The sequence below is a fragment of the Prionailurus bengalensis genome, chromosome E3 (assembly GCF_016509475.1).
Source record: "Prionailurus bengalensis isolate Pbe53 chromosome E3, Fcat_Pben_1.1_paternal_pri, whole genome shotgun sequence".
In the NCBI taxonomy this organism is placed as follows: domain Eukaryota; kingdom Metazoa; phylum Chordata; class Mammalia; order Carnivora; family Felidae; genus Prionailurus; species Prionailurus bengalensis.
The window spans coordinates 35,365,620-35,393,142 of NC_057357.1; the positions used below are offsets into that span (position 1 = coordinate 35,365,620).

Below are 27,523 nucleotides of genomic sequence, written 5' to 3' on the forward strand. Positions count from 1 at the left end.
ACAGGTGCACTTAAAATATAAGACATGGAGGGAAAGGAGAGCCAGAGTTGATCTAGAATGCAGCTATAGATAAATTAGCCACGGCCCCATTGCAAGAGAAGGGGGTTGCTGTCATGCAACGAACCTGTGCGGTCCAATTTTAATGCAAAGGCAGTCTGTCTAGCCATGCAAAGGTAATTGTATTCCTTGTCAATCACTTTGGGCCTGCGATATGCTTTTGCAAGAGCATTGCAAATGCACATCTCATTTTCTTAGAAAGGTAATAACAGTAGTTAAATATTTGGTTGAATGCAAGCAGGGAATGATTGCGCTATAACAAATTAGTTTACTTAAAAAAAAAAAAAAAGGAAAGAAAGTATAGGATGCCCAAACTATCCAATCTGTTTGTGTAATGTAATAAATCGCCACCACAAACGCATTCCTGAAGGAGAGGTTATTTAAAACTGCTCTACCTTAGTGCCCCTTCCAACTGGAAAATAAATTAAAATTTTAATGCGTTTAAATCTAGCTGTTTTTGAAGAGGTATCAGATGGGTCCATAAACTCTCTGGCATTTGTATACAATTGTGTATGTGCATGGATATATGGAGGTGTACACCAACATTTTCCTAGGGAAAACACATTTTTAACTGGATTATTAAAGGCATCTGTGACATTCCACTCCCCTCTACCTGAAAAATTTAAGAACCCCTGATTTAAGGTTTGCCTATATATACATTCAATTCAGAAGGCCCCCCCCCCTTTTTTTTTTTAATGTTACAGGTTGCACTTTAAACGTGGCTGGAAATTTGAACAAGAATTTACACCAGAAACAAACACACAAACAAAAAGCTAGAGAGAATTCCGGGAACTATTCTGATGATGGGTGATGATGACTTTAGTTCCTAGCGTTTCTATTAAATGAGAAACATTCTCAACAACAGAGAATACAGTCTCAGGATTAGACATTTAGAAATTAAAACCAGAAACCACGGTTGGTTTCTAGTCAGTGAGGCACATATGCATAGTCCCGGGGTCTGGTGTCAGAGGTGTTTTTGGAACCTGGCCTGAAACTGTTCCAAGGATCTGTGTGCAAGTTTCATTCTTGCACTGGCCAGCTTTAAGAAGTTTTCTTTCTCCTGGGATATTACCATATATTTCCTATATACAAAGTAGCACAGAGTCTCCTCAAACCACTTCTCAATGTAACTTTGAGAAGTTGTACATAGACGTGTCATAGCTAATTTCCTGCAAAAGTATAGAACGTCTTCTTCAAAGATACCCCGAGAACCAAAACCAAAGCCCTATAGCAGATGCTGGATGTTTGGCTTAGAATAATAATTTTCAAAATATTCTTTGAAGCTCCATTAGAGTGCCTACTGTGTCCCCATACCATACAATGTGCATGGTGCACAGTAGGCACTTGGTAAGTAGCTGCTTAATAGTTAATTAGCTAATTAATTAAGAACAAGAATTCAGTTAGGCCAGTCTCAGGGGGTTCCTTTGGGAGGGCATTGGGGCTTAGCTGCCGTCTTCTAGTACAAGACGTTGTACTGAATCTGGCGGGTGTGTCTCGAACCCCTTTACCTACCACCTCCGGCACCTCCACCCACGGATCATCAGTCTGCAAGATTCCTTGGATGTCAATTACCCAATGTGCAATTTCTCCCAAATGTGAATCACAGGAAGACAGACTGGACATTGCAGCTTCTCAATCGAAATGGACTCCAGGATCAAGGGCAAGGAGACATATGGAAGACCCGGCCCAGTGAGTGCTCTCGGAAACCATTCACTAAAGGATATTTTATTTATGATACACACAGTCTACACGCTATTGACGTGCCACTGTCTAGAGCCAACTCTGTGGCATGTGGAGAATACAGGTGTCTCCCAGGAAGGGGTCACACACTAGGTTTCTAACTCATCACCCATCCTCACTCAGTTAACGCTGGTAGTCAATAGTGAGTTGGTTGGCTCCGTCTAGATTTTCTACTCATTCCTGTGATCCATGCAGGGTCCAAACAGAACCCCCCCCTCTAGGGAAAATGATCACATATTAATGTCCCAAGAAATTCCTTTTTAGCTACATGAGAAAGAAGAGAATAGGGCCTCTCCATCACCTGTGCTCTTTACTCGCTGGGAGGAACTTCAGAAAATATCAGGATGTGGAGGAGAAAATGAAATCAATAAAAGGAAGTGGATGGATGAGAAGGCATCCTTGGTGAATCCTCCTGTGTGACTATCTTGATGTTGGGTACCTCCAAGGGTCACCCTAAGACTCCACAAAAGTAGCCATGGGGGTTATGTGGGATTTTTTTTTTTCACTATCTTGGGAAAACAATATGGAAGCCATACATGGACATAGGATAAATGACACACTTTTTATTGGGATTTCAGTGACAGGGTATATTCATATTGCATACTTCATGAAGAAGAGAGGTGTAGGTTGGCAGTTAGATAAATCTTTGACAGGTAACAAATGGAAAATAGTAACAAATGCAGCTTGCTAGATGACATTGTAGAAAAGATGTGGATCACTGGGTGCGAGGGAGACTCATGGAATGAGATCTCAACGTGGCAATTTAGGAAATGGTTGGACTTAAGTGCATCCCACATTTCTTCTTTTCCTGAAAGCCTTCTCTAAAAACTGAGCTAAGGGGCCTTCCTTGGTGCTCACACAACACCACACCTTATCACTTATCACATTGATTGAAATTGTTAGCTTATATGGTGCTCCTGCCCCTAACGGGAAGAAACTCCTCCAAAGGGGCAAGACAGAAAGAGATGTTAAGCTAAAATGCACTGGAGTAAAGACATTAGTCAAATCTAGAAATCTTCCCCCAAAGGACTTCGGAGACAAACAGCTACAAATCCATACTCTCTCCTGGACCCCCTGAATCCTGATAATGTCACTTCCTGGAAACAGGAACCTCTTCCAACCTCTCTGCTATTTGCTTCCACTCAAGCCCAGGGCTCTCACTACTCCAGCCAGGATCTGCTCTGTGCTGCCCCCACTCTTCTCTCCAAAAGGAGCTGCCTCTGTGCAATTTCCTGCAGCCTAAGCCAACAAGCAAAGGGAAAGGGAAACCTTCACTTAAGATGGTGGACTCACACTTTTTCATTTGGGGCCAGTGCACTCCAGGCACTTTGTAATACGGCAAAACACCCTGGCTGAATTTCCTATTCTCCACCAACACTTTGCTCTCATAGCCTGCAGACATGGACACGCGGACCCCAGCCTTTTCTCCTCTTCCTCTTCCTCCTCTTCCCCCCCCTCACCTCCTCCTGTGCTGAGAATTTCATCTTACTACTTAGAGCGGTTTCAGGATTCCACTCAGAATATTACCAGCAAAGAGGCACAATGTACTATTATAACCAAAATGATTAGGCATATTGCTGGAATATTAAAATTAAGTCACGTCTAAAGCAGTCACAAACACAGTGCTTCACCATTTGGAGATGCCCATGTGTCTCCCTGGTGAATGTGGCATTAATTAGTTATGCACGGTTATCCCCGGCAAAGAACAAGTTCATTCTAAGTTAGAGAATTTTGATTTTACAGCAGGTGTGTTATTTTGAGATTTTTATAAATAGTTCATGTGAGGATAAGCCGTATAATTTTACTTTATTTTTTTTTCCTGTTCAGTATAGTAGTGAGATACTGAGGGTACATGTACCAAAAAGCTACAATTACCGTCTACTAAGATAAGATAATAATTTTCAGACAAACTAATGTGGTATAAACATGCAATTTTGTGTTTATGGTTTATGAATCTTGCTTTAGTAATTACATGAGCCTACAGGGTAACTTGGTGGGGGATTTTTCCCTTCCTAACAACTTACTGTGTGACCTTGGGAATAACATGTATTTATTTCTGCATTTCTGGATCTATAAAACGGGCTCAACACTGTGGGGCTGGAGATAATGATTACACTATCGATGATTCTTTGTATCACATGGTCATATATCTAAGGCTTAGGATGTACAGATGCATCTTTTTGGAGGGTGGGGAGAATTTATGGTGAATTTATCTTTGGTTTGTTATTATCTATCATCATTCCAGTGAAAACGAAATTTGTGCTGTTGTTTTTTTGTTCACTAAGAAACTCAGAAGTGACCTAAGTCTAATCACAACACAAGAAACAATGGACACTGACTGATTTCTCTACCTGTGTTTTCCCTTCCTGATGATTTCATCGAGTTTCATTTATTTATATTCTTAACTTTGTCTCATTGCGTTTGTGTTTGAAACACTTCAAATGCTCTCCTCTGCAATGGGTGAGATATGAATAAATAATGAAAAAAGAGTGGTTTCCTTTGTCATCAGTATAATAGAGAGATGATCTAGGCTCATTCAGGTTTTCTAAAAAATTTATAAGCAAAAGAGCTATAAAAAATGCATTAACCCTTTTGGTACAGTCTGGAATACAACCGTATTCTTTCTACAGACCAGAAAGCCAGGCACTGGCCAGGAAAGCCTTGAGCCAAACTGTCTTGCACACAGCTGAGTTTTTCTGAGTAGTGCTATTGACATTGGGGGCCTCATGACTCTTTGTGTTGGGGCGGGGGGGGGGGGGGGTCCTGTGCACTGTGGATCTTAAGCAGCATCCCTGGCCTCTACCTACTAGATTGCTGCTCCTACTGAGACAACCCAAAATGTCTCCGAACATTCCAAACATCCACCAAGGACCACCAGAGACATCTCTTTCTTTCTCCCTGACTCCAGGGCACTGAATGTTCCAGGAGGATACCTTAACAGGAAGAAAGGGCAGCATTTCAGGGCTGCAGCCCACAGTACCACTGTTTCTTAGTGTTCACCAGCCCTCTTTGATTTTCACCTGGGAATGCCAAAGTCCACGCGCACAAAAACCAAAATGCCCATGGGGAACACGTTAACTTGCATTTCCTTGCAGAGGGGAAAGGAAACCAAATGCGCATTTTGGAAAATCCAATGGAAACGAGTCTTACTTCCAATTTCTTTGAACTTTTGCTTTCGACCCCACACCTAATTTTCTCTTCTCAGGCAAGGGTTCATAAACTTTGAAGTGCAAGGTGTCTTTGGGGAGGGCGGCAAGACCCCCCCCCCCCTCCCAACCGCCCCCTCCCCCCCAGCGAATTTTATGTTTGGAAACTTCGCGTCCCTCCATGGCCAGATTCAAGGGGCAAATGTGATCCAACCTCCTTAATAACCAGATGTTTGCAATCATCAGAAATACATCTTTGGCTGTAACCATTTCTCTGTTCTCCAGCATTCAGTCTCAAAGAGAATTTACATAACAACATGTGACATGTAGAATGCTTAAAGGCACCAACCATGACAGGACAAATTACATTCATTTCTCAATACTCTGCAAGGTGCTCCACTGCAGGCGCGCGCGGAATGCATGCTGGGGCGGGTTCCGGTGGGGCGGTCAAGACCAGCATGCGCTCGCAAACAGGAGGGGGCGGTGCGGGAGGCCCGCCGCCAGGGGGAGGCTGACCGACTTACCCGCCGTAGGCCGGGATCGGGGGCGGGGGCGCCGCGGCCCGGAAGGTGTTGTACACGGTGCGGCCGCGGCCTCGCAGGTGCGCCCCTCGGTAGGCGGCCGCGGCGGTGGCGGCTGGATACGGGAAGCCGGGCACTGCGGGGGCGGAAAGGAGAGAGCAGAGCAAAGGCTTTCAGAAGCACACCTGTTGTTGAGGGCGACGCGCCCCCTCGCCAGGACCCTTCTCCCTGCAGGCGGAAGCTGGACACCTGCCCCCTGTCTAGGATCAGGCTCGTAAAGGGCGGGCAGCGGGGAGGAGGCCAAGGTCCGAGTCCAGGCAGGATGGGCTACTTAAGGCGGTGGTCCCTGTGCCCAAGAGAATACGGTAAATGACAAACATTTACAAAGACTTCTTAACAACGGGAAGCAAGCTCACTGCACAGAGTTCAAATTTTACAAAGGTAGACTGCAAGATGTATGTGCATTGTATTGTCAACATCTGTCATCTGTCTATACACACATGTATATTGTGTGTAATATTTGTGAGCATACAACATACATGAATATGGTGTATACACACACGTACGTGCATGTGAGTGAATATGCATGCCCGTGTTTATACTGTTTTGTATAATGCACACGTCTATGTGAACGTGTACTATGCGTACATATATGTTTAAGTATGTATATAATTTTGTATACATACGCACGCATATTTCAGTGTGTTCTTAGTTATCTCTGGTGCTGAACTGTGTGTGTGTTGTCTATTCACTGCTTTCCCCATCTTGTTTTTATTTATTTCCCACATTTTCCTTGATGTCCATCTATGGCTTGTTAAAATTTTTAAATTGCAATACAACGTTCCTACGGACACGTGCATGTATCGTAACTGTGCAAACCCTTTATGCTCCAAGAAACAAATGGTTACCAGTGACCCATCAGCCCCCAAACCACTTAACAGCTTTGAAGACACGTACAACAACCTTATATAACCACACAGAAGTGTGGGAACTCAACTCTTAAGAAGAGGGTGTGAGCTGGGTTTTTCCTCCTTGGGGGAAAAATTCTCTGAGCAGGATGGCTTGCTGAGGAGTCATGAGGGAAATGAAGCCTGAAGCCAGAGACCCCTGATCTTCATTCTCTTGCCTGGGATGTGCTTCCTCCTGCGGGGGGGGGGGGGGTCTGCAAATTCTGAGACAATGCTCCCTCCGCCCCCCCCGCCCCCGGCTTCAGGAAACCACTTCTGCTGTTCCTACTTGTCTGCATCTCACAGGGCTCTTGCTATGCCGGGTGTGTTACCTTTTCTCTCTCCAAAGAACGGGCAAGCTCCTCTCGGCCTCTCCAGCACGTGCCTCCCCAAGTCGGCAGAAGCCCCCCGATCTTATTCACAGTGGGCTCTCAATATTGGACCCCTGAGTGGATGCAGGGGTGGCTTCACTACAGCAACAAGTGGATGAAGTTGTAGGTTGTGGAGAGGCCACGTGATGGGCAGTTTCCAGTCAACCTCCCCCCACCCCACCCTTGTCGCCAGCTTCTTCTCCCATCTACCAGTCTCTAACAGAACAGGAGCTTTCCAGAGGGAGAGAGACACAGGTAAAACAGAGCAGGGCTGGAAGGATTTCTTCCTCTGTGCACTCCCCTCCCCTGCTCCCTCTCTCCTAGGACTTGTTCACGCGGTGTTTGTATGGACAGGCAAGGCTGGGAGGGACAGTGTCTTTGGGCGTGATATGAACGTACAAGCTCAGGTCGTCCCACCACAAGGGAGGCTCTCAAAAGGAGATAATCTATGCACAGAGACCTCTCTCCAGGAGCTCATTTTGGGGGAACACCTAACTGCTCACAGGGTGTCTTGTTTCATGCTGTGTTGAAGCTGCCTCCACCTTATATCCAAACTGCCATGGAGGGGCTTCTCCCCTTCCTCCACCACATGCAGGAGCAGAAGCCCTCCATCCCATCTCTTCACTGGCTGTGGAGTCCTCGGACACTCTATGTCCTAGTTATGCAGTGGGGGAGGGCAGGGGATGGGGAGATGAGGCCATAGCGTCTCCCACAAAAGCCCCAATTCCACACCATCTCGCAGAATTGCACAGACTAGACTAAAACCCTTGATTCCAACCTGAAGACTGGCTATCATCTGGAATTCTCTTCGTGTTCTCATGGATTCCACCATATCTTTCTCTCACGACGGAAGGCAAAATGCTGGGATCATAGAACCGAATCAGAATGATTTTGTCTATTTGTGTTGGAAAAGACCATACAGGTTATTTTTAACCTTTTTTTTTTTATTGCTGTGAAAGACAAATCACACAGCTGTCCTTAATTCTCAGCTTGCCAGCCCCCAATGCACCCACGTCTCCTGACTTGTGTTACAACTAATGTGCTTGAAATTATAGAGAGGTGTCAGTCTTAATGGGGAAAGCCAATAATTCCGAACACCATAAAAGCCCAGAAGTAATGAGATCTGAGACATTTGCTTCCGGACTGGGGAGAAAATGGGCAAGCACACAGCTTTGACTGCAAGTCTGTCTTGCTGCTCAAACATTAAGTTTTCATAGGAACGCCCTGCATTTTGAAATAAAGAAAATGAAAAATTCACAATCTGGCAGAGCAGCTGGCTGCCTGTGTGAGGAAACACGGTAATTATGCTGACCCATTCATTATCGCTGGCTACGGTGCACAGTGAGTGAGACCAGATCCCTCTCAGCGACAAGCGGGTTTTACAATAATTCTTGGAGGATTTAGATGTTGAGATACAACATGAAACAGAAGCTCGACAGCACGAGCCGCTGAGGATATAGAGCCAGGAGTTCATTTGGACCCCCTCTGCTGCAGGGGGAAGATGTCTCTGCCGATGCAGGATAAGGTAGCTACAGGTCTTAATGCAAGGCTTTGGGGGTTTCTCCAAGCAGGGCACACGAGAGGGACTCCTACTTGGTTAAAGGAACAGAGGAGGGAGAACACATCGACTCCTGGTTTAAAAATCACGTTTTTGGGAGGCCAAGTGCCCTGAGGCAAAATAAGGGGGTTCCACGGTTCATGCTTTGGACCAGAGGCTTCATGGAGGAAGTATGAGTCTCCCAGTTGGAGGGTTTGCTCACCTCTCTCTTTTTTGTTACCAGTCTCAGGCTGCCAAGGGATCTCTTTACGAAGCCTCTAGTTAGTCATCACGATTAATGAACATTTCCTTCCTCTTTCCTTCCTTACTTTCCTCCCTTCTTATTCTGGTCCTCCTTTCTCCCCCCTCTCTTCGTTCTCTTCCTTCTTTCCTTCCTTCCCTCCTTCCTTCTTTTATTTATGTTTTAATCTCCTTTGGAAGAAATCTGCCACAAAGCTCTCTAGGTCCACCAGCCATCAAGTGGCTTACACTCTTGCTATTGCTAGAGTGTAAGTTCCATGAGGGCAGAGATCTCCCTGTGTTCTGCTTATTGATTCAGAAGAGGGCCCAGAGCACAGCGCAGGTGCCTGGATACCCTTTGGAGGAGGTGAATCAATGTTAGTGTCCCTCCTTCGGGGACAGTAGAGGCACTCCCTCTTCACCTTCTGCCTTCCCTGACACTGCCCTCCATACAAAGTGTCCTGCCCGGGATTTGCACATACACAGTGGGCAAAGGCCACAATAGGATCTCAGCCATGATCCCTATACAAGTAAGTTCTACATCCATACTTTACAGGTGCTGCACTGGCCCAGGAATGGCAACCACGCTTGGGACACGTGTGCTTCTGATTAAAAGGGAGAGGACTTAGATCAAAGTATTATACTTGGAAGTCTTGAAAAACCTTCATTCATTGAAACTCGCTTTCACTGCTGTGCTGTGTCAGGAATGGGAGATCAGCTTCTTGTTCTGGAGAAAAGTGGAACTCAAATGCCACCCCCCCCCCCCACCCTCCAGACAGGTGATACCCATTGAAAGGCCTGTGAGGTCAGGTTCCTTCCCTCACATAGCCCCAGACAGTCTCTCTGGCAACCCAACCAATCTCAGTCTCCAAGCGCAATCAATGTATGCAACAAGTAACAACGGAAAATAACACTCCTTCTACTCCCTAACTTCTCTCATTTGTAGCTGAGCCTTCAGTATTTCACCTCATCTCCAATAGAGGAGTCTCCCCCCACCCTCATGCAGCTGGTTTAGGAGTCTCGAGTGGCTCTCTTCTCTTTCCTCTAAGACAAATGGTCAATTCCAAGACAAATCCAACAACAGCTGATTTGTCTGTTTGCTTTCCTACCAGGTGCATTGGCTTGGAGGTGCTGGGACATGGTTAAACGCATATTTGAAGCAATTACCCAGACAGATGATTCAGGCAGAGATTAAGCAACAATGAAATGGCTTTATCCTTGAACCACATAGAAAGAAGACATCTCAATTATGTGCTGACTTTGGCACGTGACACACCTATCGCTTGTTGAGTCAAAGTTATCACATTGTCTATCAATGCCCCAGTTTGGGAGTTTGGATCCAGTGAGTGGGTAATAAATGTTTAATAAATCTAATGCAAAATGCCAAATGGAAACTCACAATGTCCTCTCCATTTCTGGAACGGAGTAAATCATTGTTAATCAAAGCCGTAAACCTGTCACCCTGTCCCATGTTTGTAAAAGCCACTTTGTTAATTAAAGAACAATGTTAGAAAGAAAAGACACCAAATTATAGGCATTTCTAAACCTCTAATGCTGGAGTTTGATTTTTTTTCTAGTTGAACTTCCTTCCAGTTAATAAACATGTAAAGAGACCATCATTGGGCAACAATGGAAAGGATTCAGGTCGCTTTGTGGATACAGTATAAATCCTTAGCTGTTGGCATGAGGGAGACAAGGGAAGAGGGGAAAAAAACACAGGTTCATTATACTGGAAAGGTTCCCTCTTAAACCTTATCCAGCATGAATCAAAGTGAAAAATCTGGTATCACTGCAACGAAAATTGGATTTAGCTCATAAGCTAAAAATGAGTTTCTCTCAAAGAAAACAGGGCAAGAGCTTTTGGAGCAAATACCAATTGCACATCTTGTTGACATATCAACATTCCTAGCCTACCCACTCCCAACCTTCAGCTCGATTTATACCCAGAGCATATTTTGGGGGAGGTTAGTAGAATAACGCTCTCAGTTCTCGGGCATGAGGAGTTGTATACCACGGAACTCAATGGAATGGAAACTTTAGGGATGTAACAAGAGTCATGCTGTGATGTGCTCAAGTATCAAGGCAAATCAACATTTTTAAACGGAAGATGTGTGGGTGTATCAACCAGGCAAATGGGCCATTTACCAAAGTGTCAACTGCTTACTGCCTGTCTCCCATCGAAGACAAAGCCCCCACCTCCCACCTTCTCTGAGCTCTGCACTCCGTGTATTTACAGTGACAAACGTGTGTTCTCCCCCTCTGTCTCTTTTACGAATACGGTGCTTACCTTCGAAATAAACACAAATGAGATCCTATCACCAGCCCAGAAATCCCCAAAGAAGAAACACAAAACCAGTGGAAAATACTTGAGGGTTATAAAGTGCATATTAAAGTTTTAGAGCTTTGGGAGAGATGGGAGCGTAGCAGATGCAAAAGCCAACAGGGGGTCAGATTCTGCATCAAAGCCATAAAAATATACAGCCGCCGTAATGGGCAATTATTCTTTGCATTTGTGCTCTGGTTTGAATTTGCATGAGGTTGCCAGATGCCCTGGAAAAGGTGTGCCATCAGAATGGAGAAGAGGGCTTTCTCTTTGTCCCTCTCTTCTCTCCCTTCGGACCAACATGCCACCTTTCCCCACCCTTTGAATGGTTTAAGACCGAGAGATGTCCGTGCTAATTTGGGGTTGAATTGTTCTGTGGGTAATTTATGCCAGGAAATGCTCACACGATTCTGGGGGTGCAGACATGCTTTCAACAGCAGGTTCACAGGTCTGCAGGATTACCCTTGGGGGGACTCCTGTTCCATGTGTTGGACCATAAATTAAGAAGTGGCATAGTAGGTAATATGCCGAGGTGAAATAAACAGCCAGCTATAGCTCAACTGTGGAGGCACAGCACTGTGTGATAAACATCACAATGAATAGTCAAGAAAAAAAAGCGATTATTTTTTCCAAATGACAGAAGTGTTTGCTTATTTTTTCAAAATGGATCTCAAACAAAAGTACACCAAATTGGCTTAAGACAGAATTTATACGCAACTAGGTCACTATCTTTCAATGACATTAAATGGGGAATTTAATATGAAGGAGCACATTTAGTTCTAGGTCAAAACAAAAATGGAAAGGCTCTCAATTTTGTCCAAATTCAGCAATTTCAAGGTTTGGGGAGAAAAAGGGGGTGTTCCACCCATTCAGTCATTTACAAAATGACCAGAATAGCCACTTAATTTGTTGGAATCTCTGATTCTCATAGTCTTGTCTATCTATCCCTGAAACACACATTTGGGATTGACTCTTGTTTCATTTCAAAATGCATGTTGATATTAAATACCGCTGTTTAGAAGTGAATAAATCCACATTTTGGACAAACAGTTCCTTACAGGACATCCTCATTTGAGATGCATTGAACAGGAAAACAAAAATTTCTAATTAATGTACAAGGCTAATCACCATTCCCCACATGGAAGAGTAATTTTTCACTGTTCATTTGCTGGGTTTAATCTCAAAACTGACATAACAGGAACGCAATGTCCTATAAATCTCCGCTCATTTGTTTCTTTAATATCCATATTCCATTGAACTACAGCTGCTTGTTGCCGCAGTCTATTACAACTTGCAAAAGTGTCGATAAAAATATTATGAAAGGCAAGATGTGTTTCTTCCTTGCTGCGCGTGCCATTTATTTGGGAAAAAGACAATAAATAGCTTGCGGATTGTCCCCCCAGCCTGCTGCTTGGTGGGTGATTAGTGATTAATTACCTGGCAGCAAATTGACATGGCACGAGGAAATTGACACAGCCCTGATTAATTAACTTTTTATGGGTGGTAGTTACTCACAAAACATTGCGCACCATAATTGAATCTCTTTACACGGCATCATGGTACAAAAGTTTTAGTCAGGTCCAAATTAGCCAGAAGTTTCTAGGCTGTTCTAGGTCTGATTAGGATGCGTCGAAGGAACTGGCAAGAACTTGAACTTGGAGAGAAAAAGGACATTAGTTGGAGGGAGAAAAGACAGTGCCACTGGACGGGCTGGACTGCCCGAGCTAAACGTACTGACCTAAATCTTTACTGTCTGAGGTTGCAATGCCGACTTTTCTGCCAGCCTCCCGTGGTTGCTGCTTCTCAGGGGCTTCTGCAGATTCTCTTTCCTTTGTCCTTTCCCATGGTTGACTTGATCCCCTCACTCAAATGTTGGCTCCAATGTCACTTCCTCCCCTAAGAGCTTCTCCCCAGTTCTTCAATGTCTCCCAGCTGCTGCTACTGTCACTACCCTTTTCTCTCCCCTTCACTCATCTGCCTCTTACCACCTCACTGGATGGCATCTCTCCATTGGGATGCCTTATGGACTTATTTTGGTCAATGCCGTGACTCTGGAAACTACAGCATTAGCTGGCCTCGGGTAATTACTGAAATGTTTACTGAGAATCTTGTAAGACGGGCTCAGAATGCCATAATAGTTCAGCCACAGAGGGAAAATGGGGGACAGTCCTCGAACCTGTAAGAATGCTGCTCATGAGTGGTGCCTATTCTAAGAAGAAAGTCTGGCTTAGTGAGAGAGAACATTACTGTCGAGGGACTCAACCTCACTTGAGAGAAGTCCAGACAATGCTAACTGGAAAAGTGCAAGCAAAGCCGTGATTACAGTTGACAAAAGTACAACATCCCATCCTCCATGATCAGACAGAGGAGATTCAACTGTAGGCTCTATCAGCTTCTATTTACTAACACTAGCTAACTGCCAGACCCAAAGGTTAACTCACTAAATCTTTGCGAAAGCACACATGCCGGGTGCAACTCCTACCTTCACGGTCCTGGGGAAAACAGGAAGATGGAGAACAGCTCAGAAACCAATGCTCTGCACCCAAACAGCTGGACACTAGAGCCCAAGGTCTTATCTATTGTACAACAAGGCAACTAGGCAGCTGGGATCAAGGCATCCCAGGTTGGCCCTGGGCAAAAACTTTGCACTCCCACTTTCTCCGTGCCCCCTAGGGGCTCTCAGTGTTTATTTCCCTCCTACAGCCTGTACAAGGGTTTCATCGTCTCCCTGTATCCATACCACGGCCAAGAAAACCGGCCCCAATTCGTCATGGACCGAGTTAATTTGCAGGGGAATCTGTTGACAAGCCTCCCTGAGACCTCAATATGCTCACTGTTGGGGGCAGAGGGTGGCAGTAGGGGGAGGGCAGGTGCCATTTCTTCTGTTCTATATTTATGTTCTGAGATTTCAAGACACCTGGAAGGGCTTTGCTCCTTTTCTGCTAATTGGATACAGGCCACAGGGATCACTACTGATTTATGTTCCCGATAAGAGTCCAAGGCAAGCTGTTTTCCTTCTCCAGTGGGGTTTTGCTCCACATCTGGATAGGAGCCAGGGGAGCCACACACAATCCAAAAATATTGGGGAAATGGACTCTTCCAGTGATGGGAAGCTGTGGTATGCGAGCCTGGTATTATATCCACAAACCTAACTACTGTCAAAACAATGAGCTCCTTTGACTAACTTCAACAAGAAATTGTCTCCACGATTTGAGAGCTCTGAATAAAAAACTCGCATAATATTTGGGAGTATTCCACTTGTTTTCTAAATATAAGCAATGTATTAATATTATTATCACTCATAACTCTGTTAGAAACAGTCTCTTCCTTAGAAAAGAAATACACAGGTCACCTAGCAATAAAAAACAAAGGAAACTAAATGCAATGAACACTCAGAGATGATTTACTCTGAGCAGTGAATCTGGTGTTCCCAACGCAGAAATGCTTCCCAAATTAAAAACAAATTCAAAAAGCGGCAACAACAACAAAAAAACCCCACACACAGTGCTCACGTGAATATTCTTTCATCGTTAGGTCTTTGAACGAGGACAGCAGCCTTCGTTTTAACTAATTGCCACATTATTCCCGCTTACCTCCCGAAGTTAGCTGTTGTCTCTTTTCTCCTGGGTTACAAATGGTCTGATTAATCCAACAGACATGTGTGGTGAATGCCATGGCTGCCGAATGCTCAGAGATAGGCTTTTACTGTGCAGAAGACGTATTTGTGATCTGTCTACTCACAGGTATTGACAATACCCCCCCGGGCAGGATTTCTGTAACATTTCATTCAGCAAAACGAGAATGAATCTCAATCTTGGGAGGCTTTAACTTGGCGGGACCGCAGAAGGCATTTGCAGAGGTGCTTTCTGTCATTTGAAGGAACACGGGAGACAAAGCTGTGAGATGCTGAGATCTATTTTAATTTGGATGAAGCAATTTGCCATAATCTGTTCGTTTGACAAAGCCTGTACCGGTGTCAATTTAGCTTTTATCAAGCAGCCAGAGGAAAAAAAGGCAAATAATTTATATAAATAATTACCTTATCGAGTGCGGATACACAGCAAAGTTTCAATTGTTAAATCATTCATGATCTGGCTAACAGGTGGCTGAAACAGCAAGCTCGGAGAATTGCCTCTCCAGGTAGGAAACAAGGCAAGTGAGATAAATTAGCTTCAGAGGCTGGATGGATTTCCCATGGTTCTCTGGGGCTGCTGCAGCTCCCGAACATGAAACTCTCAGAGGAGGGTTGGCAGTGGTGCACAGGATGGGTACAAGATGCAAACACACCGGTCACTTCACTTCCAGCCTGTATCTATCGCTGTGGGTACAGATGGTCGGCGTTGGGGCCATCTGATTTTGAGAGTCAGCTACCACACTCGGAAGGCTGAATCCCAATCCTTTGAGCCACTCCCCACACAAACCTTGAGGAAAGGTGTCATCCGGACCTATGGATCATTTGTCTGAGCTGGAACCCACCCCAAACTCCCATCTATAAGAGACCAAAGGAGAACCATTCAGAAATAGGTTGTCCAGTCACTAGGTTAATATAAACATTCCCAACTAGCTTAAAAGTCCCAAGAAGATGCCTTCTATGAAAGAAAGGCAAAGGGTAGACATCTGTTTGAGGATCAGTCTGAATGGCTCTTTACACGAGGGTGCTCACAAGTGGGTAGGTATTGATGAGTATGTTCCTGGTAATCAGCCTTGGCCACAGTCACACCACTAGTATACCATGACAATGGACACCCAACTCTGCCTGAATCCAACTCTTGTCACTGAATACACTGTTGCTTAAGAATTCTGTAAAACCAGTACTAGGGATGAGGGTTTCCCAACAATAATGAACCTTTGGGAAATGCTTCTTCAACCCTAGTAGCAATTACCAAGGGTGGGTATGATATATATCCTCGGGCAGGTGTGCCCATAGAAGTGGTTCTGGTATGTTTGTTTTTCTTTAACAAGCAATTAGGCATGAAGATCCTATACTGCACGCAAAAACAGACAAACAAACAAAAAACCCAAGGAGACAGATTGAAAATATGTAGTGTGTTATTTGGTCCTAAAAACTGCACTTTGTAAACACTCCCCTCCCCAATTCTCCAGGAGCAATGAAATAGCTTCTGGCATGACAGTACTTTTACATCAATGAAAACATGATTTAAGAAAATGGTGTTTTTGGAGTGAAGCAGGTGTTTACATTACCGTGTTCAAATGAGCTGGGCAAGGCTCTTTTCCCTTCCATGGAGGCAAGCTCAGCTTCCCAACCTGACTCTCTGCACTGCACTGGGAAATGTGCTCTTTGAGGAGAAATAAGGCAAGGGGAGGAGGGGGCCACTTCTGTGGTTGGGCACATTTTGGTGCAAGAAGCACCAAGAACCCCCACCCCAGCGCTTGAATTACATGTCACTGGACGTTCTTATTCCCACTTCTAAGCTGTTCACTCCCAGCCGTGCAGACTTTGAGCTGACTTGGCTCAGTTTACAAAGCTGGGTCCCCTAGGAACACACACCTGCTACATTACATCAAGTGGTCCCCTTTATAGTCCAGGAATCAAACAGGATCTTGTTTTTGGCCCCTGAAATGTTCAGGTTCGGTCTGAACTCAGAATAGCTTTTTTCTCCCCCCCATTTTAAATCCACGTTAGTTTGAGAAAGCAAATGAAGTCCAGATGAGTGCTCAAAAAAATTATTTTTTCTAAAATAAGGTTCTCAGCCCATTGAAGGATTTCTCTCTCATCCCTGCCAAGGGCTACAGGAAGGTAGGCATGGCCCCAGAGTTAAATGCGGGAGCTGCACCAGGCAGTTTGTCGGTCTTACAAAAATGTGAGCATTAAAAAGTACTTTCTGTCAAGGCTGTCATAGGACTTGGGGTTTCTAGGGAGCTCCCCCAGAACAACTGCCTCACTGCCTTTCAGAAACATCTCGTCTCGGCCTCGTTCTCTGCCTGTGTACACACTGGAATCCCAGGGCAACGTAGTTTATTGTTTTAATATCTGTCTAACACAAAGCAAACCATCCTCTAGTGACTCCTTATCTGTCATATGTATTTCTGTGAAAGAAATATCAAGACAAATAAGATGTTTGGGGGCACACCACGGGATGGTAGTTTTTGCAATTGGCAGCCTTTTGCAGAAGCGAGACCCCCATCTGCAAAAGACTAAAGCCACTATTCTGCATTGAGATTAATAACCAAAGTGCCAGGAGAGCTAGACGGCAGCCGCCTGAAATGTGGCTGCTTCTTTGCAGATTCTTTCCTGTAAACAACTGAGGATGTTCAACTAGTGGGCTTTCCCACCCACCCTGGAAATTGTTCTTTTTTGTTTTTTTTTTTTTTTTTAATTTTTTTTTTCAACATTTATTTATTTTTGGGACAGAGAGAGACAGAGCATGAACGGGGGAGGGGCAGAGAGAGAGGGAGACACAGAATCCAAAACAGGCTCCAGGCTCTGAGTGGTCAGCACAGAGCCCGACGCGGGGCTCGAACTCACGGACCACGAGATCGTGACCTGGCTGAAGTCGGACGCTTAACCGACTGCGCCACCCAGGCGCCCCGGTTTTGTTTTAAAGGGACAAAACAGTACAACAAAGTGGTCTAGGTCAGGAGCTAACCCTGTTGGGGCAGTAGTGGGGCATGGACTGAAAATACAACTAAACCTGTTGAGGAAACCGGTGTCCAGGTGAAATAACTACATTAACATAGGAGCTAGCAAAAACCTGTTAAAAACAAGCTGTTCACGAATCAGAGCTGTGCTGAACCGTGGGAAGGCAGGGCTGATGGAACAAGGCAGAGGAGATAGTGCTTCAGCCATGGAGAGGCTGACTCTGGGATTTGGAAGGCAGAGGTGGGAGGTGGCAGCTGGCAGCTGTGGACAGTCACAGTTCACTAAGTCAGGACCTGTGCTGTGACTGAGGCGACAGGCAGGGCACGGCACATTAGGTGTCTCAAAATCTCCAAGTCCCTGGGTTCAATGAGGGAATAGGATTTTAGCAGGCAAGTATGTCTATGTATAGGTGCTGGATGATGGTGAAACAGCAATATTTAATGGACCAAGAGGCACCAAAAAGCTATGTGAACAATGGATAAGTCTCCCATCAGGTATGGTCCCCAAATAACCCTGTAATTTGTTTGCAATTCTGAGACATTAGCATTACGTATCTATTATCTGTCTTGCCCACTAGAATGCAGCACTCGAGAGGCTGACTTAGGGACGCCTTGCTCATGGAGTATTTGTAGTGCCTGGAACTGTACCTGGAATACAGAAATAACTTGATAAAGACCATCAAAGAACTGATAAGTGAGTAAAGAATAGAAGGGATCATTTCAGAGATGATGACAGAGGGGACACAGGTATGTTGTCATCATAATGCTGAGCCACAGATGTCGAAGAAGCAAGGCACTGATTCCTGATTAGAAGGATCCACTCCAGAGCATCTGTTCAACCAGAAGTTGTGGGAGGAGCCAGAAGCAGCCCAGGCAAATGATGAGGCAACCTAAGTTAATGGAGTCTCACCATGTATCCCAGGGAAACTGAGGCAGGTCTTGGAGAAAGCCAACAGCACCAAAATAATGCCTCCAAATCCACCTTTGTTTGTTGATGGTTATGAGGGCAAAACTAAGTCAATCCATGATCTAGACTGAATTCATGTATATATCTTACTGTGATGTATACCAAGAGAAGGGTATTCTGTTTATGTGCCTACTTTCCGCTATTGGTTTTAAACTGTGATAGAATGGCAAAAATGCAAAAAGCTCAAGGGGGTACACACTGAAAAGAAGGTTCCTTTTTCTCTCCCTCCCCAAGTCCTGGTGTCCTGCCCTTTCAGGTAAGAATGTTAGCCTAACAAAGGGGTTGGTAAACTATGGGGCCCTCGGGGGCCACACAGGGCCCAAGACCGCTTTGGTCAATAAAGGGTTAATGGAAGCACAGCCAGACCTATTCATCTATGTACCATCTGTGGCTACTTTCAAGCTATAGATAGAGTTGAGTACTTGCCAAGAGAAAGCAGACGGCCCATAAGGCTGGAAATATTTACTCTCTGGCCTTTGGAAGAATAATTTTGCCAACCCTGGCCAGACGCATCGGACAGGAAAGAAATGTCTCTGTAGCAACCCAGGGATGGGAAAAAGGAAGCACAAGGTTGGCCTGAATGCTGAAGCTGGACAGCTGCCTAGAAGCTGCACTTGACCACTCCCTTCTCATTTCCAGGAGGGGAGCATGTGGCCTCTTCCATCCCCCACCCCGAACACGTGGGTAAATTTAGACACTAGTAAAGATGGAAGGCTTGGGGTGGAGTTAGGCTGGGTTAGAAGGTGATCTGGTTGGGGCATCTTAGACAAATTTCTCAATCCTTCTAATCCTAAATTTTCTCAAACGAAAAGAGACATAAAAATCACACTGATTTCATAGTTTTCTTGAGAGGATTAAAGGAGAAGGTTCATGTGAAGAGCTTAGCTGAATGCCTGACATATAGTAAGTGCAAAGTAACTCTTACTCAATATTAGTATTGTTACTATTATTTTTTTATTATTAGTTCAGGGCTGGAACAAGATTAAAGCCAGTTAGGTGCTCATCTTGGTGCAAAATATAAGGGGAGGTGGCTCCAGTAATCAGGATAAATCATATTTCACTGTAATTTTTTAAAAAATTAAATTTTTATTAAAAAAATCCATGATGAAAAGACTCTCAAACTTTAAAAAAAGATGTGCTATCCTGAGCATATGGAACCCTAAGGTTAAAAAAAAAAATCAATAATACTCATCTTGCCTTCATGGAAAATTTTGATATTTTGCTCATCGTTGATTTTTTCCATTAACTTCAACTTTTAAAAATATTGCATTAGAATATTATTTATCTTGGCTACTGAGTTTTTTTGGCACCTCTTTAAATTTTGTCTGAAGTGAGTCCCTCTCTTGTGTCACCCTCATCCCGGCTCAGATTATTCTTCCTTTTAAGTGATTCCTCCAGAAAATATTAGTAAAGACCTTTCCAGAGCCCCACAAAGCTGAGATACTAGAGCCAGAGAAAGAACACATGGGTTTTTAAACCAGTTTGTCAGTATCACAGTGACCCATACGTGTACTTTCCATCAACTGTACTCAGTCTAATGACATTTTCTGTGTTGGGCAGAAGAAAGAGGAAGCCATAAATTAATTTAGGCTGTTACTTTAATTACAGAAACCAATGGAAGTTCTATCAATTACTTAAAAGTAGAAGAGAGCAGGCCTGATTTATGTATGTTTCTGCCACTTAAATCATTGCTTTATGAATTCCACACAATTACTTCCATAAAATCTGCAATCAATACATCAATTAAAACCATGCTACCACTGCTTGCCCTTGAGTTTCATAAAAGTGGATAAATGAGGAAGTGATTTTGCATTTTGATAACATTTAGCATCCTGAGACTGTGGTATCAGATTCTGCCCCCCCCACCCCCCCACTATGGTCAGGTGTAAAAATTTCAGGGGGAGTTAACAGTCATCCAGCCATCTTCCTTTTCCTTTAGGATTTGTTCCTTATATGGATCTAAAGTTCATCTGTGGTTTCCATGTTACTGTGCGAAAATGCACTTGTTTGTGTTGATAAGCATACGGAACCACCCGCAGATTGAGGCTGGAAAATGTTTCTCTGACTGTTGACAAATAAAACTGGTATCTCTGGTACTTGCTATGGACCAAATAGTATCCACCCCCCCACCTCCCCCCAAAAAGTTGTATGTTGAAGGTCTAATTCCCAAAGTGATGCTATTTAGGGAGGAGACCTTTGGTTGGTAATTAGGTTGAGATAAAATCATGAGGTGGGGCCCTCATGAAGGGATTAGTGTCCTTATAATAAGGGACACCTGATGGCTTGCTCTCTCTGCCGCGTAAGGACATAGTGAAAAGGTGAACATTCATGAGCCAGAAAGAGAAGGGTCATCAGGAATGACCCTTGCTAGGACCCTGATCTCACATTTTCAGCCTCAAAAACTATGACAAAATAAATTTCTGTTGTCTAAGCTCCCCCAGTCTACAGTATTTGGTTATGGCAGCCTGAGAAAACTACTAAGAGTGCCGAACAATACCCACACCGGACACGGATTGTGTAACCTAAGGTGGGATCTAAAGCTGTTAGCAGATGATACCGATATAGTTGCCCATGTATTTAATAACGTATAGTGGAACCTAAGCAAGATCCAATGCCCCAGAAAGGAAATATGTTTGCAATACCTGCGCGATTCCTAGGTTATTCTCCCTGATGAATAATTCTCTCTCAATGGGAATTACAGATAAAATCAGAAGAACCCAGAAGAGAAAGGGGCAGATGTATACTGGAAATCCACTAGAGGTAATGTCCACGAGATGATTAATGTGGTGAATCTGACGCTCCTCATGAGGAGAAAGGCAAATGGAAACAAGAATAAACTGAGAGGTGATTTTTCACCCAACCAATTTTCAACATTAAAAAGAGCACAGGTGGAGCCAAGATGGTGGAACAGAATGGAAGTTTTTTTGTTTTTGTTTTTGCTTCTTGCATCCATGAAATACAGCAAGATCAACACTAAACCACACCTGGAACACTGATTTGAGGATTAACACAACAATCTGCACAACCTGAACCACAGAACTCAGCAGGTACATGGCACCGAGAGGTGAGCTGGGGGAGACAGAAGCCGGCAGAGGGCAGGGAGCTATTTTTGTTTGCACAGAGAGGACAGAGACAGGGAAGAATTTGGGAAAAGCACCTCCCCGCTGCGCAAAAAAAAAAAAAAAAAAAAAAAAAAAAGGAAAAAAAAGCAGCTGGAGAGACAGGAAAAGTGGAAACAGCCGCAGGGACTGAACTAAAAAGGGAGGGAGGAGAAAGGAGAGGGTTTAAATTCCGTTAAGACTCTGTAAACGGGGAGCACAGAGTCTGAAACTCCTCGCCTCCATACCTGGCGGTGCTCTGGTGGGAAGGGCGAAGCCTGGTGCGGGATGCGTGTTGTGATTTTGCATGATCCCTCCAACGCTGCCTCTACACCATCGCGTGAACCTTCCCTGGGGGGGTGCTGGCGCCCGCCGCAGTCTCTGGCGACGGCAGCAGCAGAGTCCCGCGAACGTTCCCGGGTGAGGCCGGCACCCGGCCACTGCTCGGGGAGACCCTCCCGCAGAGGATCTGAGCGGGTCCAAGACGCGGTCCCTCCGAAGTGAGGGGTCGGGAAACACAGCCACGACGGAAATAAAACTCAGGAGGGAGGTGCCGCCCGGCAACCTGACGGCTTGGTCACGACAGTGTAAAAGCGGGAGCTGAGGAAGCCCGAGGAAGCCCGAGACAAAGGTCGGGAGCGTGATTGCTGGCTGGGGAGAGCAGCTACACTGCTACACTGGGTAGTTGTGCGACGCCATGTTCACTATTCCGGCGCACGCGCATACACACCTACAAGCGGCACAACACTCCACCCCGGTAAGTTGGGCAGCGCCATCTAGTGGAGAACGGAGCCGTTACACTAAGCCCCGCCCAACCAGTCCAACCTCGTTCTTTAGGAACACAAGTCTCTCTGCCTGCTTTAGTGTACTGACTATAAAGTGCTTCGTAGTTTGACTTCTAGGGGAAACCGAAGTAATTTCAATCGTATTTCAGTCTGTTTGCTGGTCCAGCGATTCGATTTCCTTTTTTTTTCATTTCTTTTTCTTGAATATAGAGAGAGAAAAAATTTATTTTTATTTTCAATTCTTATTAAAAATATTTTTTTTTGTTTTCTACTATATTTTTTTACTTTGTTGTAAGTTTTTCAAATTCTATTTTACTTCCATCATTTCACTTTATTCGATTTCATTGTATTCATTTTCTCAAATTTTCCAACGTTTTCCTCCCTCCCTTTAATCTGTCAAGCTCCTTTCAATAACCAGACCAAAACACACCTAGAATCTAGCATCATTTATTTGATTTGTGTGTGTGTGTTGTTTTTAATTTTTTAATTTTAACTTTTTTTTTTTACCTTATCAATTCCTTTTCTTCCTTCAGAATGAAGAAATGAAGGAATTCACACCAAAAGAAAGAGCAAAAAGAAATGACAGCCAGGGACTTAATCAACACGGATACAAGCAAGATGTCTGAACCAGAATTTAGAATCACGATAATAAGAATACTAGCTAGTGTCGAAAAGAGATTAGAATCCTTCTCTGCAGCGATAAAAGAAGTAAAAACTAGTCAGGATGAAATAAAAAATTCTATAACTGAGCTGCAATCTCAAATGGATGCCACAGTGGCAAGGATGGATGAGGCAGAACAGCCTCTCCTTATGGAGAATAATGAAGCAGAAAAAAAGAGAGAAACTAAGGCAAAAGAGCATGATTTAAGAATTAGAGAAATCAGTGACTCATTAAAAAGGAACAACATCAGAATCATAGGGGGTCCCAGAAGATGAAGACACAAAAATGGGTACAAGGGTTGTGTGAGCCAATAATACTGGAAAACTTTCCTAACCTGGGGAAAGACACAGACCTCACAATCCAGGAAGCACAGAGGACTCCCGTAAGATTCAACAAAAAACAACCATCAGTAAGGCATAGCATTGTCAAATTCACAACATACTCAGGCAAGGAAAGAATCATGAAAGCAGCAAGGGAAAAAAAGTCCTTAACCTACAAGGGAAGACATATCAGGTTTGCAGCCGACCTATCCACAGAAGCTTGGCAGGTCAGAAAGGAGTGGCAGGATATATTCAATGAACTGAATTGAAAAATATGAAGCCAATAATTCTTTATACAGCAAGGCTGTCATTCAAAATAGAAGGAGAGAGGGGTGCCTGGGTGGCTCAGTCGATAAACATCCAAATTCAGCTCAGGTCATGATCTCGTGGTTCATGAGTTCTGGCCCTGCATCGGGCTCTGTGCTGACAGCTCAGAGCCTAGAGCCTGCTTCAGATTCTGTGTCTCCCTCTCTCTCTGCTCCTCTCCCACTCACACGCTGTCTCACTCTCAAAAATAAATAAGCATTTAAAAAAATTAAAAAAAAAAATAGAAGGAGAGATTAAAAGTTTCCCAGAAAAACAAAAATTAAAGGAGTTCGTGACCACTAAACCAGTCCTGCAAGAAATTTTAGGGGGACTCTCTGAGAGGGGAGACAAGATTACAGAAATACATACATACATACATAAATATATAAATACATAAATATCAAAAGCAACAGAATAGCAAGAACCAGAGAACACCAACAGAAACTCCAACTCTACAAGAAACATAATGGCAATAAACTCCTATCTTTCAGTACTCACTCTAAAAGTCTATGGACTAAATCCTCCAATCAAAAGACATATGGTAACAGAATGGATAAGAAAACAAGATCCATCTATATGCTGTTTACAAGAGACCCACTTGAGACCTAAAGACACCTTGAGATCAACAGGGGTAGGGATGGAGAACCACCTACCATGCTAATGGTTGAGAAAAAAAGCTGGCATAGCCATACTTATATCAGACAATTGAGACTTTAAAATAAAGACTATAACAAGAGATGAAGAAGGGCCTTATATCATAATTAAGGGGTCTATCCACCAAGAAGGCCTAACAATTGTAACCATTTATGCTCCAAATGTGAAAACACCCAAATATATAAATCAATTAATCACAAATATAAGGAAACTCATTGATAATAATACCGTAATAGTAGGGGACTTCAACACCCCACAGATCATCTAATCAGGAAATGATGTTTTTGAATGACACCCTGGACCAGAGGGACTTAACAGATATATTCAGAATATTTTATCCTAAAGCAGCAGAATATACATTCTTCTCCAGTGCACATGGAACATTCTCCAGAATAGATTACATATTAGGACACAAATCAGCCCTCCACAAGTACAAAAAGATCAAGATCATACCGTGCATATTTTCAGACCACATCACTGTGAAACTCAAAATCAACCCCAAGAAAAAATTTGGAAAGGTAACAAATACTTGGAGACCGAAGAACATTCTACTAAAGAATGAATGGGCTAACAGGAAGTTACAAAGGAAATTAAAAAGTACATGGAAGTCAATGAAAATGATAACACCACAGCCCAAAACCTCTGGGATGCAGCAAAGGTGGTCATAAGGGAGGGAAGTATATAGCAATCTAGGCCTTCCTTAAGAAGGGAGAAAGGTCTCAGATACACAACCTAACCCTACACCTTAAAGAAGTGGAAAAAGAACAGCAAATAAAACCCAAAACCAGCAGAAGACAGGGAATAATAAAGATTAGAGCAGAAATCAATGCAACTGAAGCCAAAAAACTACAGTAGAACAGATCAATGAAACTAGAAGCTGGTTCTTTTAAAGTATCAAAATGGATAAACCACTAGCCAGTTGGATAAAGGGGGAAAAAAAGGAAAGGACCCAAAGAAGTAAAATCAAGAATGAAAGAGGAGACATCACAACCAACACAGCAGAAATAAAAACAATAAGAGAATATTATGAGCAATTATACGCCAGTGGGATGGGCAATCAGGAAGAAATGGACAAATTCCTAGAAACATATACGCTACAAAAACAAACAGGAAGAAACAGAAAATTTGAACAGACCCATAACCAGTAAAGAAATTGAATTAGTAATCAAAAATCTCCCCAAAAACAAGAGTCCAGGGCCAGGTGGCTTTCCAGGAGATTTCTACCAAACATTTAAGGAAGAGTTAACACCTATTCTCTTGAAGCTGTCCCAAAAAATAGAAATGGAAGGAAAACTTCCAAACTCTTTCTATGAAGCCAGCATTACCTTGATTCCAAAACCAGACACCACTAAAGTGGAGAGCTATAGACTAATTTCCCTGATAAACATGGATGCAAAAATGAACAAGATATTAGCCAACCAGATCCAACAATACATTAAAAATATTATTCACCACAACCAAGTGGGGTTTATACCTGGGATGCAGGGCTGGTTCAATATCTGCAAAACAATCAGTGTGATTCATCACATCAATAAAAGAAAGGAGAAGAACCACATGATCCTCTCAATAGACGCAGAGTAAGCATTTGACAGAATATAGCACCCTTTCTTGATAAAAACTCTTAAGAATGTAGAGACAGAAGGATCATACCTCGAGATAATAAAAGCCATATATGAGAGACCCAATGCTAATGTCATCCTCAATGGGGAAAAACCGAGAGCTTTCCCCTTAAGGTCAAAAACAAGACAGGGATGTCCACTCTTGCCACTATTATTCAATATATTATTAGAAGTCTTAGCCTCTTCAATCAGACAACACAAAGAAATAAAAGGCATCCAAATCGACCAGGAGGAGGTCAAACTTTCACTCTTTGCAGATGACATAATACTCTATATGGAAAACCCAAAAGATTCCATCAAAAAACTCTTGGAACTGATCCATGAATTCAGCAATGTGGCAGGATATAAAATCAATGCACAGAAATCGATTGCATTCCTATACACCAACAATGAAGCAACAGAAAAAGAAATTAAGGAATTGATCCCATTTACAATTGCACAAAAAACCATGAAATACCTAGGAATAAATCTAACCAAACAGGTGAAAAATCTATACACTGAAAACTATAGAAAGCTTATGAAAGAAATTGAAGGAGACACACACACAAAAAGGAAAAATATTTCATGCTCCTGGATAGGAAGAACAAATATTGTTAAAATGTCAATACTACCCAAAGCAATCTACATATTCAATGCAATGCCTATCAAAATAACACCAGCATTCTTCACAGAACTACAACAAACAATCCTAAAATTTGTATGGAACCAGAAAAGACCCTGAATAGCCAAAGCAATCCTGAAAAAGAAAACCAAAGCAGGAGGCATCACAATCCCAGACTTCAAGCTGTATTACAAAGCTGTAATCAGCAAGACAATACAGTACTGGCAGAAGAACAGACACTCAGATCAATGGAACAGAATAGAGAACCCAGAAATGGACCCACAAACATATGGCCAACCAATCTTTGAAAAAGCAGGAAAGAATATCCAATCAAATAAAGACAGTCTCTTCAGCAAGTGGTGCTGGGGAAACTGGACAACAGCATGCAGAAGAATGAACCTGGACCACTTTCTTACACCATACACAAAAATAAACTCAAACTGGATGAAAGACCTAAATATAAGACAGAATGGCATCAAAATCCTCAAGGAGAAAGCAGGCAAAACCCTCTTTGATCTTGGCTGCAGCAACTTCTTACTCAACATGTCTCCAGAGACAAGGGAAACAAAAGCAAAATGAACTACTGGGACCTCATCAAAATAAAAAGCTTCTGTACAGCGAAGGAAACAATCAGCAAAACTAAAAGGCAACCGACAGAATGAGAGAAGATATTTTCAAATGATGTTATCAGATAAAGGGTTAGTATCCAATATCTATAATGAACTTATCAAACTCAACACCCAAAAAACAAATAAGCCAGTGAAGAAATGGGCAAAAGACATGAATAGACACTTCTCCAAAGAAGACATCCAGATTGCCAACCGACACATGAAAAAACTGCTCAACGTCACTCATCATCAGGGAAATACAAATCAAAACCACAATGAGATACCACCTTACACCTGTCAGAATGGCTCACATTAACAACTCAGGCAACAACAGATGTTGGCGAGGATGTGGAGAAAGAGGATCTCTTTTGTATTGTTGGTGGGAATGCAGGCTAGTACAGCCACTCTGGAAAACAGTATGG

General features: G+C 43.4%; 1 protein-coding gene across 32 annotated transcripts in view; it reads right to left on the minus strand.

The window, feature by feature from the left end:
- Positions 1-27,523, minus strand: part of RBFOX1 (RNA binding fox-1 homolog 1) — a 1,791,866-nt gene that overhangs the window by 51,975 nt on the left and 1,712,368 nt on the right. For all 32 annotated transcript variants that reach the window (XM_043560618.1, XM_043560609.1, XM_043560612.1 and 29 more), the window contains one exon: positions 5,468-5,600. In XM_043560618.1, coding sequence (XP_043416553.1) covers positions 5,468-5,600 — 133 coding nt within the window. The remainder of the gene's footprint in view (positions 1-5,467; positions 5,601-27,523) is intronic.